The sequence below is a fragment of the Hemicordylus capensis genome, chromosome 6, assembly GCF_027244095.1.
Source record: "Hemicordylus capensis ecotype Gifberg chromosome 6, rHemCap1.1.pri, whole genome shotgun sequence".
In the NCBI taxonomy this organism is placed as follows: domain Eukaryota; kingdom Metazoa; phylum Chordata; class Lepidosauria; order Squamata; family Cordylidae; genus Hemicordylus; species Hemicordylus capensis.
In genome coordinates, this window is record NC_069662.1 from 105,958,350 (window position 1) to 105,981,380 (window position 23,031).

The 23,031-nt window shown below is 40.3% G+C and overlaps 1 protein-coding gene across 12 annotated transcripts in view; it reads right to left on the reverse strand.

Annotated features, from left to right (window-relative positions):
* Positions 1–23,031, reverse strand: part of RBMS3 (RNA binding motif single stranded interacting protein 3) — a 1,053,558-nt gene that overhangs the window by 452,288 nt on the left and 578,239 nt on the right. For all 12 annotated transcript variants that reach the window (XM_053260504.1, XM_053260503.1, XM_053260501.1 and 9 more), the window contains one exon: positions 13,014–13,183. In XM_053260504.1, coding sequence (XP_053116479.1) covers positions 13,014–13,183 — 170 coding nt within the window. The remainder of the gene's footprint in view (positions 1–13,013; positions 13,184–23,031) is intronic.

Genomic DNA, 23,031 nt, shown 5'->3' on the forward strand with positions numbered 1-23,031 from the left:
AGTCAACCATGAGAATAAAACAGTAGAATCTACAGCCGCCTAGCAAAAGCCAGGTTTCCATATTCAGTCCTGGTGTCCCTGGAAGGTGGACTATGACTCAGAGTCAATAAGAGATTAGGAAAAGAGAGTATGGAGTTATTAGGAAAAGAGAATGGATGATAATCACAACACAAGATATATACAGCTTTGGGAGCCAAGTTCCATTTTCTCTTGTGGGAAACTCAAACTTACTCTTTCTCAGATTTATCTGTACTTCGGTATAATTATTTATGTTGTCCTTCAATTAAGCTCTTTAAATTCAACCTGCATCACCCAGAAATCCAACCTGACTACTCAATGAAGAACTATATAATCTGAGGACGGAAAATAAAGTGAGAGATGACAAAATACATATTCAAACCAATATTACATAAATGTTACAATGGCTGCAATAATCAAGCCATTTACTCCATAGAAATTGTATTAAATGTTTTGTAAATGCTGGTGTAAGTGGTTTTAGTCCTGGAATGTATTCAGATTTGCTGTCAGAAGGATGAACTGGTTTAGGGGAATGACATTTCAAATATGCCAAAGTATTAAACAGATAGCCTAATCAAGACAGAATATGTTTACACACTGATATTTAAACACCACATGTACAGATTAAAATATAAACTCTATTGTTTTTAATGCTAGCGATATTCATAACATTGAATATATATCGTACTGTTATAGGAGACCATTGCCAAATCTTTACTGCTGCCAAACTCAGGGTTGTGTGCAATACAACTGACATCATAATTGTATTAGAAAATATTTTCAGATATGGAAAATATATTGGGGAAAATATAGAAGATGTCATCATGCAGTCCATATTACAATACTGCAAATTTGGTCATATAAGTAGGCATGCATAAGCCCAATGAATTAATGATATTGCTACATGCTGTCCAGAGGTGGCCCAAGGTATTGCAGAGGTCAGGTGTCAAATGCTGCCTTGCCCCATGTGCCTGGTAGAGGCTAGCCCCCTAAAAACCAACCCTTACAAGCTTTGAAAGTAGCACGGGGAGCAAGGATGACAGCAGCCTCTTTTTCCTGTGCTTCTTGCAAGTTTTCAAGAGTCAGATCAGTCTGAAAAAGCTTCTTGGAAGCGAGGGGCATCTTGCCACCTGTTGCTTCCCCAATAATCTGCTACCTGATATGATCACCTCACCTTGCCTCATGAAAGGACCACCCTGTTGCTGCCCCCCAAACATCTGACACATTCATGAAAAAGGGGCGGGTGGCATGGAACCATCTTTAAACAATAATCTATCTATCTATCTATCTTTCTCCTAAACATACCCGTCGCTAATCTCATGTGTGGCAGCTCTCGCAAGAATTTGTGAGCAAGCTTCCTGGGGGACAGCGATGGGGAGAAAATGGCAGCAGCGGATGGTGGGTGGGGAGGGAAAGCTCCTGCAGCCCAGCCCAGCTGGCGGGGAAGGAAAGTGCCAGCCACGCCAGCCAGCGAGAGAAACCGCTGCCAGCAGGCAGGGAGGGAAAGGAAAGCCAAGCGCAGAATGGACTGAGGCTGAAGGGGGTGAAGGATGGATAAAAGGCTGGGGCTGAAGGGAAGGGGGGAAATGACAGGGAGAACTAGGGGCACACATGGTCTGCGCCAGATCAGCTAGTAAATGTAAATAGCAATAGCAATTTTAACATTATTTGCACAAATTATATAGAGCTACGAATGGTTTCAGAAAAAAATCTTTAAAATAATCCATTAAAATAATTCTAATGAATTCCTTAATCACGTGAATCTAGGTTCAGTCAGTCACTCAGTCTTTATTACAGTATTTGACCAATAATACAACATCTAAAACAATATAAACATTTTAGAACATAGCCATATTAATAACATAACTATACACTGGATCTAACCATTAGCGAGCAGAGAGCAACGAATTTGTATTGCAGAACAGAACTTTGCAACTCTGTGTGTGATAGACAAATTCATATCTATAAGCAAATATTTGATGTAGAATTCATCCAACAGACCTGGCAGATTATGTAAAAGAGCATCAATTAACCTTCGCTTAAGGTCTATATAAAAGACTCACCACAGGATCACATGTGCAACTGACTCAATCTCATCAGAATTACATTTCTTCACCCAGGCTTTTAACTGATATTGTTTTGATTGTTTTGAATGTTGTTTTTAGAATATTGTTTTAAAAATTTTAAATTGTGTTTTACATTTCTTGTTTTTAAATTTTTGTTTTGTTTTTGTTTTTAATTAATGTTTTACTTTTTAATCTTCTTGTAAACCACCCAGAGACATAAGTTTTGGGCGGTGTAAAAATATGATAAATAAATAATAAATAAATAAACACTGTATCTACCAGCTAAAAATTCTGAAAGGAGGGCATTCACACGGGCCCTCAAAAAGGCCCATCTGTGTTTGGGTAATGTAAGGAGAAACAGATGCTGGGCAAGTTCTCACCCCACCATTGAGCAGGTAGAATGACCTAGATGTCCTCAACAGCTCTTTCTGAAACTCAGTATCCCAGATCATTCGTTTAATAAGCTCTTTGGCTCCATCCAAACCCAGAGAGAGGATTGCCTCAGGTAAAAGACCATAGGTACTGATTTTCCTGACACAGTTTTCACACCAGCAGTGCCTATCCAAAGAAACAGGCAAAGGAGACCAAAGGGCAATAAGTTTATTAGTATTAGATACCAAGCTCTGGCTTCCATCAAGATAACACCCGATTCCAATCTCAGAGTGGCATTAGAGATACATTTGGGGATCAGATAATGTTCTTAAGAACCTGGTTTGGACCTGCTCCAGGAGGATCTAAGGTTATACAGTAAACATTTTGGAAGAGACTTGTATTTTAAAGTCTATTTTAACTGAGAAAATTGAAGTGAGACATGGGCAGTGGTGGCAGATTATTATGCTTGGACCCAGTGTACATATAGAGAACTGAATCAGATTCCTGCTGGACACGTCAAATGTCCTAATGACATATGCACATCTAGACTGGTCACCCTCAAAAGCTCAGCATATTTCAGCTGAAAACCTTTTGAAAGCAAGGTATTTCTCAGTACCCAAGGCATACAAAGAAAAATCTTTCAGCAACATTTTTCTTATTTACTTGGTTACCACTGAGTTCATGATGACTTGTTTTCTTGTAGTTATATCTGTACTGTTTGACAGATTACTGTGACAAGGTTACCCTTAAATTGATAAAAGGTTTGATGGTGTCGATCCATTTGTCAAAAATGTCTGGCATTATATGTAATGGACTCTGCAGCATGAGCACTCACACTCCATCCTGCTATTTTCTATTCTGTGACTACTACGTACCACAAAAAGCATACCACTGAAAATGTCAGGAAATTTAGATAATGGCACTCACTAAATATGAAAACCTATTTACTTCCACTTTCTAGAATTCAACTCACACATCAGTTAAGACTAATTAATGCTGTGCAAAGTGTTATTTTAAAGCATGTAAATATAGTAGAAGAAGCTTGTAAACAAATACCTGGTTGATTCAAAGTTTATTTAATTGAAAACTTTTTAACATTCATTTACAGAGAATTAAAAAGACTGTGTGCATAATATCCAGACAGTCATGACTAACTTGTCTCAATCATTTCAATGGGACTTAGTCATGACTACCTTAATCTGGATGTTGCCCAACATCTTTACATTTGCTAGGTTTAATAGTAGGGTTGTCGTCATCTTCCCCATATACAAGTCTATAGAATTTTCACAGCATTGTGGCAAGAAGTGGTCATGTCCTGGATGAACAAGCTCTGCTGTCTGATCAGTTTGGCCCATTCCTCTAATTATAATAAAAAAGAAGCAGCATGTGTATGGAGCTTTCAAACATTCAAAACACTTCATATGGACTAGCTTGCCCTTACAACAACCCTGTAGGGTGTGTGAGTATTATTATCCCCATGTTGTAATCTGACACCAGGAGGGGCTGCTTTGCCTAAAGCCACCTGAAGAGTTCATGGCAGAGGTATGAGTTTTAACTGAAGACTTCTGTACCTTATTCTTTTTTCTCTCACACCCTTATCCTACACAGGCTCTGGATCCATGTCACAACAGGTAGGAAAATGCAAAATGGGGCAAAATGTGTTTTCACACATGCAACATTTAAAGGTACAGGTGGATCTCACTATACACGGATCCACCATTCACGGTTTCACATATCCGTGGCAGGGTGATTGACAACTGACCTTGGCATACATGTAAAAAATGGTTAACCCACAAAGGGTTAATTCTGCATATCCATGGGTTGGAGGCAGCTGAAAATGACCATGGAGGTCATTTCTGGCCACCACTTTGTGAAACAGAGCCATTTTGTGGCTCATTTACTTGAAAAACAGGCAGGGCGTTGCTGGATTGCTAGAAACCTGAAAAGCACAGGAGTGTATGTGTTATTTTGCACTTTTAAACATTTCCTCCATGTTTTTAGGTAATTTCTGGGCCTCCGGGAACATAACCCGTGTGATCTCATTGCCCCAATGACTCAGTATTCACAGTTTCTGTATCCGCAGTAATTGTGGAGAACAGAACCCCTGTGAATACTGAGGTTCTCCTGTACTACAAAATTTGAAAGCCATCTTTCTTTGTGCCTTGGTTATTATAATGCATCTTTAATACAGCCTTCTGTTCTCTTCATGGTAAATACTTGTGTGAAAAAACATGCAAGATATAATGCAAGCATCTGGGCAAATATCCTGATAAGACCCATTAAGGCGGCTGTTTTATGCAGATTTCCTAATAGTAATTCCCATTAAACTGGCAAACTTGTTTCTGATCAATATCTGCTAGGTTTCTTAGTGTTTCGCTTTCATTGACAACTATTAATTTCAAAAAATTTTAAATGTGTCATTTTAATTGTGGCTTTAGTCTGGCCTTTAAAAAAAACTTACTTTTTAAATTGTTCCATTGTATTGTATCCATTTTATTAATGTTGTAAGCCACTCTGAGCAGTAGTGCACTGGAGCGACAAGGGATACATATTTTAAATCAATCAATCAATAAAATATATGAATGATTAGACTGCCTTTTCCCCCCATAAGGAGGGAAAAGTGGGTGCATATTGTATTGTAACAAGAACTCCAGTTACAGTGAAATAAGTCTGCTGCCAGATGACCCCATAGACTGCAAGCCACCCTGTAGAACCACAGCAGTCCTGTGCCACTACCCTTCAGAAATACTGCTAAGATAAAGAATAATAAAACAGAAGAAATTTTTTCTGAATGTCCCAATGCTCAAGTGCCAGCTGGTATAAATCAGTCTGCAGCAATTTGTGTTTTTACACCTGTTGTAGATTAGATAATATAATCCTCACTGAAATTCCCTGTGACTATCACAGATGAAAAAGACAATGAAAACATCGTGTTGGGGCATATCAGAGAACTACAGGACTGAAAGAGACCAAAAGACTATTAAATTCAAATTTGTAGCACAATCCTACACAGATCAGCCCACCACTCCTATATCCAGGAACCTTCACTAATATACAATAGGGCTGTCTACAGCCCATTATCACACCAATCCTGTTCCCAGCCATTCTCACATTGTGCCAATGATGTATGGGTGGTCAGGATCACATCAAGCCAGTAACTGGTATCAGCTCAATGTACAGGGGTGGGTGGGTGGGTGGGGAGCTTAACTCTGAAGATCCAGTTCTCCTGAAGACACTGGCAGCCAACCGTGCCGTTTCAAAACACCAACTTTTCTTGCTTGGTGTGCACCAGTATGGCATGGCCATTCCGCACAATAATGCACCAGGAAAAGGATGCAACATCATCATGGTGCTTCCTTTCCTGTTGCATTCTAGGGTAGCACCAGGCAAGAAAGGTGGTATTTTGAAATGCCACAGTGGCAGCTGTCAGACTAGCTGGATCTTGAAGAAAGGTAAGCTACTCTCCAATCCTATTTAATACCATTCCAATACAATATGGTTTGATATCAGATAGAGTATCGATAGCCTTTTTCACTGGAATCATTTCAAGTGAAAACTGCTCTGATAGGGCTTGCATCACCTTGGGCCCAATTATCTGGCCACTGAGAGGCACAGCCTTAACATATAGTCCAGTTTGTCACAAGCAGAAAGCATGAATACTCATAGTAATCTGCAGCAAGGTGTCTGCAGAACAATCACAACTTCAATTCACGTAAACCCCCCTGGGCTGGATTATGACACGCTGCCTACTCACATCTGCCTCACGCCTTATGTCTTCTTCGTCCTCCTCCCTCTTTCTCCCCTCCCTTCCCCTCCCCTCTTCCCCCTCGCTTGCCCTCCACTCTCTCATGTAGGGGAAAGTGCCTCTCCCCACCTTCTGTCTTTGTCTTCCTCCTCCCCCGCTCTCGCTCTCACTCTTTTCCTTTCTTCTTCACTTTCCCCTCTTCCTCCCTTGCCATCCATTCCTTTTCTGCCTCCCTTCTGCCACTCTTTCTCCTCCACCCTCTTTCTTCTGTCTTCTCCTTCATCCTCTTTCTTTCAAACTCTTCCTTTCTTGTTCTTTCCTCTTTCTTCTGCTCTCCCTTGCCGTCCACATACTCCTTCTGTCTCTAGCCTCTGTGTGCTGAAGAGCCATGAGGATGCAGGAGGGAAGAACATGGCAGTGCAGGAGAAGGAGAAATACTTCCCTCCATTTGTAGCATGGAGGGAGAGATAAATTATGGTGGCAGTGTCTGGCAGGCGGGCAGGCAGGCACCAGCAACCCAGACAGCCAGCTGCAGTAAGCAAGGTGCAGCTGTAAGCAAGGTGCCACTTCAACTTGCTGTGGGGCGGGGGAAGGAAACACAATGGTCAGGGTTGATACTCAGCTATTCAGGGACCATAAAATGGAGCTTTAGGGGCTGGATCTGGCCTGTGGGCCAGCAATTTGACATCCTTGCTTCAGGAGCCTTTAAATGAAAATACATTATGTAAAATTGATGTTTAGTCTTTTTAAAAATTCGGCCCCTCATAACACGAGGCCCTAAGCTGTAGCTTTCTTCGCTTGTGCCTAAATGTGGAACTGAAACCACCTATTCTATAGGAATCCAAACAGTCTGAGAATCATGATCTAAAGTCCTTCCTGACAGAAGTGGCTGCTGTCTATAAACAGTGGAAGTGCTACGGGTTGCAGCTACTCTGCCAAGCCACTCACAGCACACTTGCCCTTGGCACAGAATCACAGCCTTGGGGGGATCCTAGTCCAATCCTCTGCTCAGTACAGTTTACTTCAATAGCTTGATTGTACAGCTTCTGTTTGAAAACCTCTAAAGATCGAGAGCTTGCCACTACATGAGGCAAACTCATGCCTGCTATTTGATCAAAGGGGCACCTTTTTCAAGTTTATTAAGCAGGGGGAGAGCAACTGGCCCTATCCACCCCCAGCACAGCATCCCTCCAGTGGCTGTTCCTGGTGTCTATCTTATCTTTCTTTTTTAGATTGTGAGCCCTTTGAGGACAGGGAGTCATTTTATTTATTTACATGTATATAAACCACTTTGGGAACTTTGGTTGACAAGTGGGATATCAATATTCAACATATTCGTCATAATCTGTTCCCCTGTCCAACAGAACTAATGGTTAGGAGATCTTTCCCAATGTCCAGCCTAAATCTGATTCTTTGTCATTTCAACCAATTGGTTCGAGTCCTGCTCTCAGGAGCAACAGAGAACAAGTCCACTCCTCCTTCTATGCAACAGCCCTTGGGCTATTTAAAGATAACTATCATATATCCCTTTTCTTTACTCCAGGCTAAACATAGCCAGCACCTACAACTATTTCTCACAGACCTTGGTTTCCAGACCCCTCACCATCTTTGTTGTCCTCTTCTGAACCCATTCCAGTTCATCAATGTCCTAAAAATGCAGTGCCCAAAACTGGATTTCAGGTGAGGTCTGACCAGTGCATAACAGAGTAGAACTATTACTTCTCATGATTTGTATACCATGTCTCTGTTAATACAGCATAATATTCTGCTGACTCATGTTCCATTTATGATCCACTGCTAAGCCAGGTCTACCTCTTCCTATGCTTGTACATTTTTATATTTTTTTTACCTAAAGGCAAGGCTTTACACTTGTCTCTGTTGTACTTCATCTTGTTACTGTGGCCCATTGTTTGAGCCTGCTCAGATTATTTTGAATCATAATTCCATCATCTATGGTGTCAGCTACCTCCCTCCTCCAGCTTCATGTCATATGCATATGTGGCAAGTATCCCTTCTACTTTCACATCCTATATGAGAACAATGAACCACAATGGGATCCAGGGCAGAACCCTATGACACTCCACTCAAAAACTCCCTCCAGGTTGAAGTGGAGCCATAAATAGTTGTTTCCCTTACAAACTTGGCAAAGAGGCACCTTTTTAACGTGGGGATTGAGCAGGGGGAGATTAACTGGCCCTATCTACATGCAGCACAGTACCTCCAGTGGCTGGCTGGTGTCTATCTTATTTTTATTTTATTTTAAATTTTTATTTTAATTATTATTTTTTTTAATTTTAATTTTATTTTTATTTTTATTTTATTTAAATTTTGAGCCCTTTGGGGAAGGGATCCATCTTTATTTATTTAATTCTCTATGTAAATCGCTTTGGACACATTTGTTGAAAAGTGGTATATAAATATTTGTTGTTGCTTGAATAAGAACCTCCTAAATATGTTCAGCCAGCTGTGAATCCACCTTACAGTAGTATCATCCAGTCCATATTTTACCATCTTGTCAACACGGATATCATGTGAGACTTTGCTGAAATCAAGATACACTATTGTCCACAACTTCACTCACTTAAAGTCCCTCTATGGAGGGAGTTAAACCACTGAACATTTGGATTCTGTTCCCATTCAGGTTTATCACTATTTCTTAACTCCGCATTTCAGTTCTGCTTCAGACACTAGATTTAAAAAGTTTTAGTAATCACTTCAGAAACTTTGAACATAATTTGGAACTGGTTTAGATACAGTTCTTCAGAATAATAGCATACTTTTATGAATTCACTATAGAATGAATGCATGATAACTATCTCATCTGAGAACAAGTTGTTCTAGTAAAACCTAATCTGCCTACTTTCCTTTCCTACAATTGGACTAAATTTGGTTCAGATCCAAGTTAGACCTCTTGCACCTCAAATGTTCACTTGTCTGCCATCTTGAATTGGGGTGGATGAAATCATCACAAACTATGCCATTGAAGTGTCCCTGTGTGTCACTCACTACAATTGTACCAAATTTGGTTCAAGTTGGCTAGACAGTCTACAAGTTAGCCCACTTGTACCTCAAAAGTTCATGCTCCACCATCTTAGATTGGGCTGGATGACATCATCACAGACTACACCATTGGGACATCCCTGTGTGTTCCTAGATCTGTAGCAAATTTGGTTCAAATCAATTAGGTGGTTCACAAGTTAGCCCACTTGCACCTCAAAAGTTTGTGTCCATCATCTTGAATTGGGGTGGATGACATCACAAACTACGCCACTGAGGCTGAAGGAACTGAGTCCAGTCCAATTGGAGGAGCTGAGGCAGTCAAAGCTGAAGAATTGCTAGCCCAAGCTGAGAGAATTAGTGCTGTGGATGTAGAGGCTGCTGCACTCCTCTTGAAAAAGCAGGTGTTCAGCTTGGGGGTATTACTGGGCCCAGCTCTGCTTTTGGAGGCTCAGGTGGAGGTGGCAACCAGGGGTGCCTTTGCATGGCTTCAGCTAGTGTGTCATCTGTGTCCCTTTCTCGAAAAGGCAGATCTGGCCACAGTTACCCATACCTTAATCACATCACAGCTGGATTACTGTAACATGCTCTATGTGGGGCTGCCCTTGAAGAATATTCGGAAACTGCAGCTAGTGCAATATGTGGCAGGATGCTATCTGGTGCTGTCTGCTGGGATCATATTACACCCATTTTGAAAGAACTATATTGGCTGCCAATTTGCTTCCGGGGCCAATTCAAGGTAGTGTTTTTGAATTTTAAAGCCCTTAATGGTTTTTAAACTGGATACCTGAGAGACCGCCTGCTCCCAAGGGTTTCTGCCAGCTTGACGAGATAATTGGAGGGGCTCTGATCTGGGTGGGAGGGAGGCTTGGCTATCATGCACACAGGACAGGGCTTTCTCAGTTATTGCCCCAGACTCTGAAATGCTCTCTCAAGTGAGCATATGCTCCTCAGTCTCCATCACAGTTTTTCAAAAGCTAGTAAAACCTTGGCTCTTTACCCAGGCTTTTAGATGAGTAGTGGGTTTTGTTGCTGCTGCTTTGTATTTTATGCTTATATTGTTTTATAGTCTTTCATTGTTTTAAATGTTTTGTAAATAATCTTGGGATTGTTTTAACGAAAGGCTGTATAACCATTAAACAAACAAACAATAATAAAAATATAAATAAATATGTTGCTTGTGAGCTTCTGGAAATATCTGGCTGGCCATGATCCCAACCATAATTAACATCCTCCTAGATCCTTCCAGTAAATTTCCCCCTTTGATCCATCCCAAAAGAAAGAAACATCTTAATATTTCTTATTCACCACCAGCTCTGCCTCCCCCAGTGTTTTTCAACCCGCTTTGCCCAAACTCTTTTTTTAAAAAATTCATTCAGATTCAATATGTGGGGAGCCCAATTCTTTCCAAGTAGAAATCTGAAATTTAGAACTGGCTGGAGTCCAATATGCAGCCCTGCAAGTGGTTAGTGGAATGTTAGTTTAAAAAGAATTGAAATTTAGAATTGGCTGGATTCCAATATGCAGCCCTGCAAGTGGTTAGTGGAATGTTAGTTTAAAAAGAATAGGTAAGACAGAAACCTTACAGGTGCTTTTTCTGCTCCTGTGCTAATGCACTGCACTGGCACTGACTTCAGTTCAGAGACTATAAAAAAACACAACAACAACAACAACAACAACAACAACAACAACAACAACAACAGGCAAATTGCCTGTTGTACCTTGATGCTTTTTTCCTTTTCCAAAATGGTGGGTGTTTGCATGCTTTGCAAACTGAAGAAATACAATGGATTACTGATCACTGAATATTCTGGTATGACCAGCATTCCAGTGTTGTAAATGTAATAAGGTAGCTTAAAGCAACTATCATGGACATTTTTACTTGGAAGTCCCATTGAAATAAAAGCATAGGTAACAGATATGTATATAAAAGTGTTTTTGGTAAGGTTATTTTCCCAAAATCAGGAAAGAGAATCTGTTTAGTGATAATTAAATCATAATATTTAGTGGATGATAAATATATATTTCTAGTACCCAAAATCCACTCTTTCTGGTACTTACTATGGATTTTATTAAAGAAATGAGAAGGAATAAGATCACAGCAGAGAGTTACATTAAAGATAGAGATAAAAAACCGAGAAAGCAAGTTATGCTGCCTTCTACCCTTTCATATCATATACAAGTATGCATGTTTATGCTTGTAGATTTCCTGTATGGGTTGCAACTTTTATTGTACAAGCTTCTATAATGGAAATGGAAAGATTGGCTTGGCTGCAGAGAGCCATCACACAGGGGTTAAAGAGGCACTAAGGATGGTCCTAGAGGAGTAGGGAACGTAAGTGGAAGGCTGAAGGGACAGTTACCACTGGACTGTAAACAGAAGCCTCTGGAGAACAAATCATGGAGAAGATAAAGTCCCAAGCAACAGAACACAGAGAAAAGGAGTCAGGAATGCAAAAGAAACTGTTGGAAATCATAATTTCTAACAAGGTCTAAGGCTAGAAATGTGTATGTGTCACGCCAGCATATGAACAAGGCTAAGGCTAGAAATACTTGTTGACTGAGGGAGTGGGTGTGAAGAGACACAAAAGGGTGGTCAGTACCTATAATACAGTGATGATGTTATCTTATGCATGATCTTTAGAATGTTTATTGTAAATAGAACTAAAATAAAGAACTAAAAGATTATGTGTTCATATGCTGGAGTGACACATACACATTTTTATTTATACGCGTTTATGACAGAACAACCCTTAACAGATGTCTATAATCCTTCACAGATGCAGTTTCCAATTCTGATTTTTTTCTCCCTTGCACATGATGAATAGAAGATGCTAGTCGTTAAAAATGCACCCACATTTAATAGGCATAAAGAGATTAACATATCCAAAAATTCAGGGACACGCAGTAGGCATGCACTGGAAGCTGCATTAACTTGACATGGATGATATACTTGGTGTTGTACATGGAAAGTTTGGAGAGAGGTGTCTGCCCTTCACATCGTACCACAGCAAGTTTGCCATAGCAAAACACTGGCATACCTGCAGTGTCATGTAAAGTAACTTTAAGACATGCTCCACAGCTAGGGGGTGGGGTAGGGAATGAGGTCGTAGCAATACAACAAACATAGGTGCAGACCCTAGAAATCCTGACAGTTGAGCTGCTTCTTGCTCAAGGTTCCGCGACATGAGCAGCGTTTGGTTGTATGAATACTATCATTCACTGTTACCGCTTTGAACATTCAACACCGAGAACGAGGCAGAAATGACACACTGATATATTTCATTCCTGTGTGCTAAATAAAAATGATTCAGGGTGGATGTTATTGCAGACAACTAATTTGGATTCAGCATGCCAATTTGGCATTGGTCTTCAAGGTCTTCAAGGGGCCATTCTATCTATTTCAAAAAGTTACTTCTACAGTCATATTGCAAGGAACTCTGTCTGTTGTCTTCCTAGCATATATTCTCTTTTCCACCACAGCAAGTTTCCGTAGCAACCACTAATGCATACCCCCACCTGGGATCAAGTGGCAGTCTTCCCTTCATTCTCACCAAAGTCTTGGCAGGTCAAATTATGCTTCTTCCCTGCTCTGGTTGTCAGGAAGATTTTTATCACACTTGAGCTAAAGATTCAAGTTATCCTTTATCGAGTGTTAGCCACTGACAGGCATACCATGCACCTAACTACTTCATTTGCACATAAATAAACCTGCCTGTGTGAGGTTAGAAGCTGTTTGGGACAATTTGTCCTTGTAAACGTGACAGTCAAGCACGCACATTTCAGGCTGAAGGATAACAAATCACTTTACTTACGGCTGGCACAGCTTGATAAGGTCCTGGTCAGTGGTGCCGGGTGGAAGGCCTCGGATGTACAGGTTGGTTTTACTCAACTGTTCACCGCTGCTGTTGTTGCTGCTGTTGTTGCTACTGTTAGTGCTGGGGCTGGGAGGAGCCATGGGATGGGGAGCTGGTGCATAGGAATGCTGAAAACAAGAGAGATTGTTATTGGGGAGAAATATCCACAGCGGCATTGCAAGTAATTGAGTGCTATGCTAAAAGGATGTGTATTTAATGGCAGGATCTAAAGCCACTTCCTGTCAAGCCGAACCATTATTGCTGCAATCAGGTGAAAGCAAGTCTTTCCTTGAAGCAGAGAGAACTTCCATTATGCATTATTATAGGAAGGACTATGCAATTCAAGGTAAGATTTTGGCCGCTCTTCTGCACAGAACACATATCAACAACAATCTTTGAAGAAGTGTAGGGTTTTAAAAACCTTAAAATAGGTTTTTAAAAGCCTATTGCACATTTTAATTCAAGCTACCACATCATATTCTTGGGGTGAGAACCTATAAAGAACAAATACAAATTGTAAGGAAAATATGTTCATGGCACAGCCTGTGATTGGGAGCTGAAATATGAATATCTGCCCATATGCCTCTCAATCTGAAGGACACTGAAAGTTGGTCAACATCCAGGTTGTGATAGATACATAAAAAAGGGAAGCAAAAAATGATTCTATTTTTAAAAAGCCAAACACCCTCCATCCTTCAGAGCTCACCATGGAAGTAGGCAACAAGAAATAATCAATCATATTTAATATCTAGACTAACTGTCACAAAAAATAATATATAAGCTACAGATAATGTTCAACAAAATAATCACATCATAATACCTGCATCATTGTTTGTCATGGTAACAATCAGTTCTGTTATTAGAAGATAATCTCAGGATATGGAGGACTAGAAGTCAGGGGATTTGGTGGTGGTAGGAATCACTGAATATTATCTTATTTCCCTCCCTTTCCCCTCTCACGCAATGTATAATCAGATTGTAAGCCTGAAGAACAAACGTGTTAATTAAAAACACTAGGTCAGAGCACGTTGGTAAAATCAGAAAGGGAAGCTCAGAATTCCCATCCTCCACCGCAAAGAGTCAGGCAATGACAGGACAAGTGCCCCAGGTGGCAGGGGTGTGGGGTGCTTTACGGGCTGCTCCTGCACATGCACAGCCAGCATCAGCTGGGCGTGGCTGCCAAATCTGCCCGGTATCTTCTGGCAGCATTGGCAATAAGGGTGGGGAGTGACACAGGAGAGGTGGGGAGGGCCAGGAGGCAGGGAGGCAATTCCTCCAGAACTTCCTCCAGTGGGACTTAATAGTTCAAATGCAACACATGCAACTGAGGAGGAGGAGGAGGAGGAGGATGTTATTTTCAGGTTTTGAGTCTAGAGAATAGGAGTTAGAGAAAGGTGGAGAGGTCAAAGGAGCAACAGCTCTTTTATCATGACTGAAGTGCAGTGATCACACCTATTCAGCATAAGCTGAAGCAAAAGCTGGCTTTAACAGTGGGAAGGAGGGGTTCTAGAGACTTAACTGAGGCTGCTGCTTCTACTGAACTACTGATGCCCCCCATCCCTCCAGCTTGCTAAAGACCCTCTTGTTTGAGAACAAATTATTCTCGAGACTCATCTGAGACTGTTGCTTTTGCTGGAATGTGGCTGCCCTTCCTTCTCTTTTAATCTCCCTTCCTAGGCAGGCCCATCTACTGTGCCATTCAAAAGCTTCGTGTTGCATTTGACATGTTGCTTTGGAGGTCACAGGGATCTGTAGTGGGTCTGTTCATGGTGTTAATGAATTACTGGCTGACATGAGGAGGAAAATTAGTTCCACTGAAACGAAAAAGACGAGTTTTCCTCATCATATCAACAATTAGTTCTAGCCATTATCCTTTTTAGCCTACTTTCCTTTAGGAAAGTAAGCTAAGATCAGCTAGCATCGTGTGTCCGTGAGTGTGCGTGTGTCCCTATCAACTTAGCAATGCCTGGGCCAATTTGAACCAAATTTGAAACATCTGTAGGGAGACATAGGGACACCTAAGCAGCATAGTTTGTGATGATGCCATCCACCCCAGTTCAAGATGGCATATGTGTGAATGTTTGGGGCGCAACTGGGCTAACTTGTGAACCACCTAACTAATTTGAACCAAATTTGCAACAGCTTTAGGGACACCTCAACAGCGTAGTTCGTAATGATGCTGTCCACCCCAATTCAAGATGGACGTGGCACAAGTGGGCTAATGTGCAGATCATAATTATCAATTAAGATTATAGTGAAAGGAAAGTAGGCAAATTAGTTCTTATCAGAACATAATGAATAATAATAATAATAATAATAATAATAATAATAATGTTTTATTACTATTACTACTACTACTGATTATAAAGGATAACTTCATAAATGAAACAAGAACCCCTTAATTTTTGTGCTACCAATAGTAAGTATAATAGGTATAAGGTTTGTTTTATATAGGAGTGATTATTCTGAAGCCTCCCAAAAATATTCAGTTAAACTCACAACCCTCTTCATTTAGAGTCTATTATGACTTTTTCTAAAAGGATTAGTGAGGAATAGGCAGACAAAATCAGTCAGAATAAGTCCAATCATAAGCAAGGAAAGTTTATGTTCATTAAAAATAAAGATCCATATGCAATGGATCTCACACATCACACAACCTTGGTCAAACAAAACAAACAACTGGGTGAGGATACAAAATCAAGTGTCTGAACTTAGATTATCAGTACTATCTAGCCCAGCTGTTATCTCATATTTTATGACATCTGAGAGATAAAATACACTTTAACAAATAAAACATTCATACTTTGCCTCTCTGAGAAACATACATTGGTTTCCTTCTAGGCTCCTTGCAAAGTCAGGACTGAACAGTTCAGTTTTGAACTGGTTTTGAACTTGAGGGGAAGGGGGGGGGGAATGTTACTATGGTGCTTTTGCTTGGCCCCTTGGTCTTTAGGGTCCCACCAGTTTCAGTTTATCCCCTATGCTAATTAACATCTACATTAAAGCATTAGGAGAGGTCTTCCAGAGATCTGAACTGAAGTGCCACCAGTATGTGGATGATAAGCAGCTCCCACTGTCACCTGATCCCTAGGAGTTGGTGGATGAAATGAACTGGTGCTTGACAACAGTGATGGGCTAAATGTGGCTAAATGTGGGCAAAGAAGCAGAGACTTAATCCAGACAAGAGGAAGGTGTTAGTGACTAGAAAGAGAGCCAGCTGGGGAGATCTTCAACCTGTTCTAGCTGTAAAGGTAAAGTGTGCCGTCAAGTCGATTTCGACTCCTGCTGCCCACAGAGCACTGTGGTTTTCTTTGGTAGAATACCAGAGGGGTTTACCATTGCCGCCTACTGCACAGTATGAGATGATGTCTTTCAGCATCTTCCTATATCTAGCTATACTATGTCTGAAGAAGCAGATACATGGTCTGGGAGTTTTTCTGGATCCAGCACATCTCCTAGATGGCCAGGTGGCAGCAGCAGCCAAAACATATCTGACTTGTGCTCCAGCTGTAACCCTTCCTTGATATATGGGTATTTTCAGCCATGCCTTGGTGACAAGATTGGATTACTGCAACATAAGCTACATCGAACTGCCCTTCACAAATATTCAGAAACTTCAGTCAGTGTAGAATGCAGTGAACACTTTCTGCATCCATTTGCAATTTACCAGTCTAGAATTTGTGACATTGTAATATGCACACAATCCCGTCCATTTATCAAGTGATATAATGACTTATAGGCCTGGACTTTAAGGTGACAAATTCCACATATTTTTACTCCAATATTTCCATACAACCATGAAGATTCTTGGTATGCAATGTCATGAGAAGATCTAACTAGGATTATGACAGATATGGCCCAACATATATACTCTCAAGGCTGTAGAAGACAATCTTGATATCATCTGCATATGATATCAATCATCTTCAAGGATTGAAATATATTTTTGTATTAATCTTTCAAATAACCAGGACAGATTAAGTATTTAATTCATAAACTTCATCATTCAAAAAGGTTAAATAAAAATGAACTGTTTTCCAATTGTTCAGAGCAACTCATTAATTCTGCTCACCTAGTTAAATATGATAAAAATCACACCCACACACCCTTATTTAAAAGGAAGGAAAACATATCTAGCTATGGACCGATCTGATGACATGACAGTGTAGTTAAATCAAGATATTCCATCTAAGCAGTCTATGTCAAGTAATCAGCAGAAATAATGAGATACTTTAATTTTTCTTATTGAATAATGATCTATAAATGCTGGAAGAGCCCAGTTTTGTTGTAAAAAATATAACAGCTTATCTGATGGAAGGCTGAAGCTGAAAACTTAAGAAATGCACTTTTCCCACTGTATTTCATTGCACCCTTCATGGAATGAATCTTTGGTCTAAATCAATTTTTTTTCTTCTGCTGCAGATTTAAAGCATAAATACTTTCTACAGAGGACAAAGCTGCAAGCATTATTTTCACATACAATTACCCCGGATGAAAATCTCAGCCTCCATATGTGAAGTCATAGAGTTTGCTTTGTTATGAGCAGCTGTTTCTTTGGCAGACATCTTCAGCAGTTGTGCTTAGGTTTTAGAGTGGCCTTGAATTCCAATGTGCCTCTAGACTACTCTGTTAGTGTACTGGCCAATTTGCACTTATTCATCTACCTCTGCAATAGCCTTATGAGCAAAGTCTGTGAGTTGTTCTTTGTTTCTTATTATAATACACTAAAGCCATTCCATAATGTGCTAATATTAGACTGAACGATGCTAATTCCATGTTTCATCTATTTCTTGCCCAATAATCATCTAGTTTAGCATACGGGAGTTACCGAGTATGAGAATCTGAGAAGATCACATGTTTATTCTTTATATGAAGAACATTTAGTGAGATTATAATGATATCCCAGAGTTTTTCTAGTCTGCCATCTAAAAGGGGGAAGTACTTATATTCTCTATAGTGAACAGAGACACCCACAGAATGGGTCAAGGGGGACATATTCGGATATCACCTATTTGAGAGTCAGATATCATCTATTTGGGAAGGTTTTTCCCACAAAGTTTACTTTACTTTAACAGTTCTCAGGAACACAATATTTACTCATTTCAGTGTTTTCAAGCATCTTGCTATATCTAGGGGCAATGTGTGCTTTTTCCCCTGGGAAAATTATATGTTAAAATATGTTTTTCATGTAATCTGGTGCATTGCAAAGACCAGCTCTTTACTTTTCATGGCTATCTTTCGGGGGGGGAGGGGAGCAGCTGGCAGGTAAGCTTTCAAATCTAGGTAAGAGCGATTCATACCTGAACCACGAAATTCACCCATTGACAAATAAATTGATAAGAACTACTTTGGTTTGACACCAGGGAAGATGCACTGATCAAATGAAATTCCAGACTTTTAGTATCTGGCTATCACTGATAAGTAGTAATATTATCACTTGATAAGTGCATTGCCCAGCTGGAAACTTTAGCTTTTATAAACTTCATTACAGTAGAGAAAACTGCTTTATTAAAGAGATTCCACTAAGGATTTACTTGAAGATAAACAGACCATATTCTAATATGTCCAGTAGAGTTCAGTGACCAGCAAAAGGAAAATCAACAGGACTGAACCCTGAACTTTCGTTGTCCCTGGAACTGAAGAATGGCATTAATAATCAAAAAGAAAAAAGCTATTATGAGAAAGACATTAGAACTTTATTGGAAAAAACCTGCCCCTTTCCTCCAACAACAGTTCTCAAGATTCCAGCTTTTGTCCTATCAAGCCTTCATTCAGTTGTGGGTGCCTCTAATTTTGGGAATGATTGCCACAGTGGAAGACACAGTCACTTGGACCATGTATCTCATCGGAGAAGGGCAAAGACGAATGGTGACAATACTTTATTCTCCAACTGTTCAGACATCTTCTGTACATTTCTAATGTTTTGTTTGGGGCAAAAATGTCATGAGAAAATGCAAAAGAATAAACATGAAATGGTATTTGTAATACTCAAACAACACATGGTATAGTTTAATGGGGTATGGGGGAAAATCTCTCTTCTTTATTCCAAGATTATTCCACTGCTTATACAAATAATGAAGGCATGACTGCTCATTGGTGGCTATTAACATTCTTGATAATTCAAAGTTCCAAAAAACATATATAATAAACTACCAGTCTTTCTTTACTGTTTATATTATTGGTAGTACCTGCAAAGGGCACCTGACAAAACTTTGATCTATCTTCCATCCCATGTGCACCCAAAAAATGAATTAATAAGAGTCTGCCAAATAGTCAGTTCTGAACACTTTGCAATCTTTTTTTTAAAACAGTTTTTCTGTATTTAAAATATAGCAAAAGTCATTTCCAATTAGCTTTGGTATCTCAGATTTAAAGTCTCTTAACTGGAGTGAGCTATAAAGGAAACACAAATGAGTTTTAGCTGCTTGATGTTTTATACTTTGCAAAAACAGACATGGAAGAGGTCAATCCAAGGGCTAGTTCCAAGTTGTTTTCTTTTCATGGGCAAGTTGGATTTGCAGTTCTTGAGTGCACACTCACTTAGCAACACGAGCTAGGAACTCATGTTTATTGTCAGTGGCAACTTCCATCATGTTCTGAAATCAGAAGATTTTCTGCAGCCAATATTCATGAACATTTGGCTCACATACCATCTTTCCTCAATCACATACTCAGTGATGATCATTATGCCATTTGCAGTAATAAATAACATCTGAGGCAGCCCCAAGTTTCAATGAAATTAAAAGCACAAACATATCACCTTCCTAGATAGAGCTCTTAAAGTGACACCACAAACACAGATGCAAGATCCCTAATGGATAATTGTACTCTCAAAAATACTTCTCCGAGTGAAAATGGGGACAAGATTATGCCAAAGGGAACATTTGCAAACAAAAACATGTTTATGCTTATGCAGCCCCTTTCCTAAGAGTCCTAATCAAATCTTTATACCTTACCACATTGTATTAGGAATTATAGTAAAGCTCTAAAGTAGAGCTTTTTTCCAAATTTGAACCAGACAACACAGAGACATGTAGCAGACAATAATAACAGGCTTGGATCAAAAAAACCATGAGCAGCAGAGTAAAATGTATTAGTCCTTTCTGTTAACTCTTGTGCAAGCACTAGTGAAAAACGTGTTGCAGTACAGCACCACAGTGTATTGAGAGTTGTGTTAACAATACAAGAAACATGGTGGATAAGGTAGATACTGATTGGAATGTATTACTTTAAATGGACCATAAGAAGGTCGGTCGTGTGTGTGTGTGTGTGTGTGTGTGTGTGTGTGTGTGTGTGTGTGTGTGTGTAAACTCTTGTCCAAGAACTTGGACATGCAGAGGACTTCTCTGAGCTTGGGCTTTTTCTCTCTCATGCTTTGGCTTATGGAAGGGTGTTTTCCAACTTGGCAAAAGAGGCAAAAATGATAGTAACTTTTTGAAAGACTGAAAGTCCAAGGGCAAATACATCTTCCTTCCTGGTGCACAGCTCTGCAGTACATTGGTGTGCACAAATGGTTCACAGCAAACTGGTCCGCCACAAACCACTGGCGCGAGGGGCTCGATGGTGAACCGGACCAGCCTTCAGGAATGCCAGCCAGTCTTCACTGGATTCCCCTTTACAAGAATAGCCCCTGGACCCATCAAACTGCGGCAAACCAGTCCACCACAGGCCAGTATTGGTTTGGACATGCACCTGCAGTTCAAAGGTCCATGCACACCCCTACTGCAGTACTCCAGAGCACAGAAGGTGGGGGGGAATCCTCCTCACTCCCTGCATACTCCCATCTGTGGTTCTCGGGCCTAGGAATGAGTGTGTGCTTTTGAGGGGAGGGAAGTAGTCATGTCTGGTGAGAAAGGGTAAAGAAATGCTGGTGTGTACGTCTTCAAGAGAAAAGTTTTGACGACTTAAGAGTTAACCACTGAGACAAACCTTTAAGAGTTCCCAAAATTCTTATCTGAGCTCAGGCTTGGAAAAGTTTTTGATCATCTCTATACAACAAACAATGCTAGAGAGAACTAGGCAGGTAAACAGAATACTAATGTTCTTTCTCCATTTCTCAGGTAAAAAGCTAGGTTGCTGGGAGACCTTCATGGACTCCCTACAGAAGCTATGAAAGCCACCGGAGATTTGAGAGTGAGAACTAGTTTCTTAGTCTTGGAAACCATTGTCAGCATTTCTGCAACTATATTTCTCAACTTTACTATCTATCCTCCCCACCCCCCGCCGACTCCTTTGAATGCAGATTCTGGTGCCCATAACACAAACCTTTTCAGGTTGGTGAAAAGCAGTGAAGTTGGAAAATGTTCCTCCATAATGAGCAGATGATGTGATAGAAACAGCATATATTGGCTAGATATCGAAGGTTTGGTTAACTTAACCAGAGCAGCTCCATGTTTCTAAGGCCAAAACACTCAATTTTAAGTAGCCTGGCTGCAGATATATATTTTCAATTTCCTCTGTCTGAATCTTGTCACACACAGGAAGCGAGTTATGGTTTCTGACTGTCTGCAGTACATTTTTGGAAATCCCTCCTCTCATTCAAAGTGTTAATACTTTACTTGCCAGAAGCTGTCTTACTTGTAGACATGACCTCATTCAGGCTTTACCCTTTTCTTGACTTCCACAAGGCCTTCCTTTTACAGCTTCTTTGAGGATTTGTCAGGATCCATTGCCCCCCCCCCGCCCCCACTAGAGGAGTGGATACCTTTGCCAGTAGTGGCCATCTCTCTGTAGAAATGTAGTCTCAACTACTCTAGCAAGTTCAATTGTTTCTCTACCTGATGCCTAAGTGAACTGCATGTTTGCTTGGAGCCTCCAGAGCTCAGGTAACATGTGTCCAGCTCCATTCTGAAACTCCTTACAATGGCTTGAAAAAAATCCTGGAAGCATGTAAACCTTCAGGACCTTGTCCTAGTATTTAATATTTGCCAAACAATGTTTTTGCATAAGGAATCTGTATTTATTTTTCTTTTTTATTGTTCTCTATTAGTTTATGTTTATTCCTTTTATTATATGGCATGTGACTTCTGATCTACTTTAAAATAAACCAGTTTTAAATTGCAGTATTGTACCTTGCTTTCCCCTTTTACCTCTTCACTCACACTGACTGCTTTGGCTGGACTATCAATAAAGATAAAATAGATAATTAGGGGTATGATTTTGTAGGGGGAAGATAATATAAGGCATTTATGCTACCCTGATGTCACAGAAGATGCTATCATTTTTGTGAGTTTTAGGATCTTGGGGTGTGTTTGCGGGGGGGGGGGCGGCTGGCTGGAGCACAGTAGAGAGGCCAGAATGTGTTCCCATCTACTCTGCCCAAGATACAGCAATGAGCTTGATGCAATGAAAGAGTCACAGATTGGGGCTGGGTAAAGATTCATCAAGACTAAAGGCATGGTTAGGTGTACAGTGAATTTTGCATTTCAAAAGTGAAATGGAACGCTTTACTCAACATAAGAACAGCCCTGCTGGATGAGGCCCAAGACCTATCTAGTCCACCATCCTGTTTCACACAGTGGCCCACCAGATGTCTCTGGAAAGAGAGGGCATGACCTCTATTCTGCTGTTGCTCCCCTGCAATCAGTATTTAAAGGCATCTTTCCTCTTAGCCTGGAGATGGCCAATAGCTCTCAGACTAGTAGCCATTTATAGGCTTTTCCTCCATGAATTGATCTAAACCCTTCTTAAAGCCATCCAGACTGGTGGCTGTCACCACATCTTGTGGCACAGGATTCCATAGGTTAATTATGTGTTGTGTGAAAAAGTAATTCCTTTTGATGATCCTAAATTTCTTGGCAGCCAGTTTCATGGGATGACCCCTGTTCCAGTGTTATGTGAGAAAAATGTCTCTCTCTCTCCACACAAAGCAAAATTTTATACACCTCTGTCCTCCCTCAATTGCCTTTTTTCTAAACTAAAAAGCCCCAGGTATTGTAGCCTTGCATCATAAGGAAGGTGCTCTATGCCCCTGATA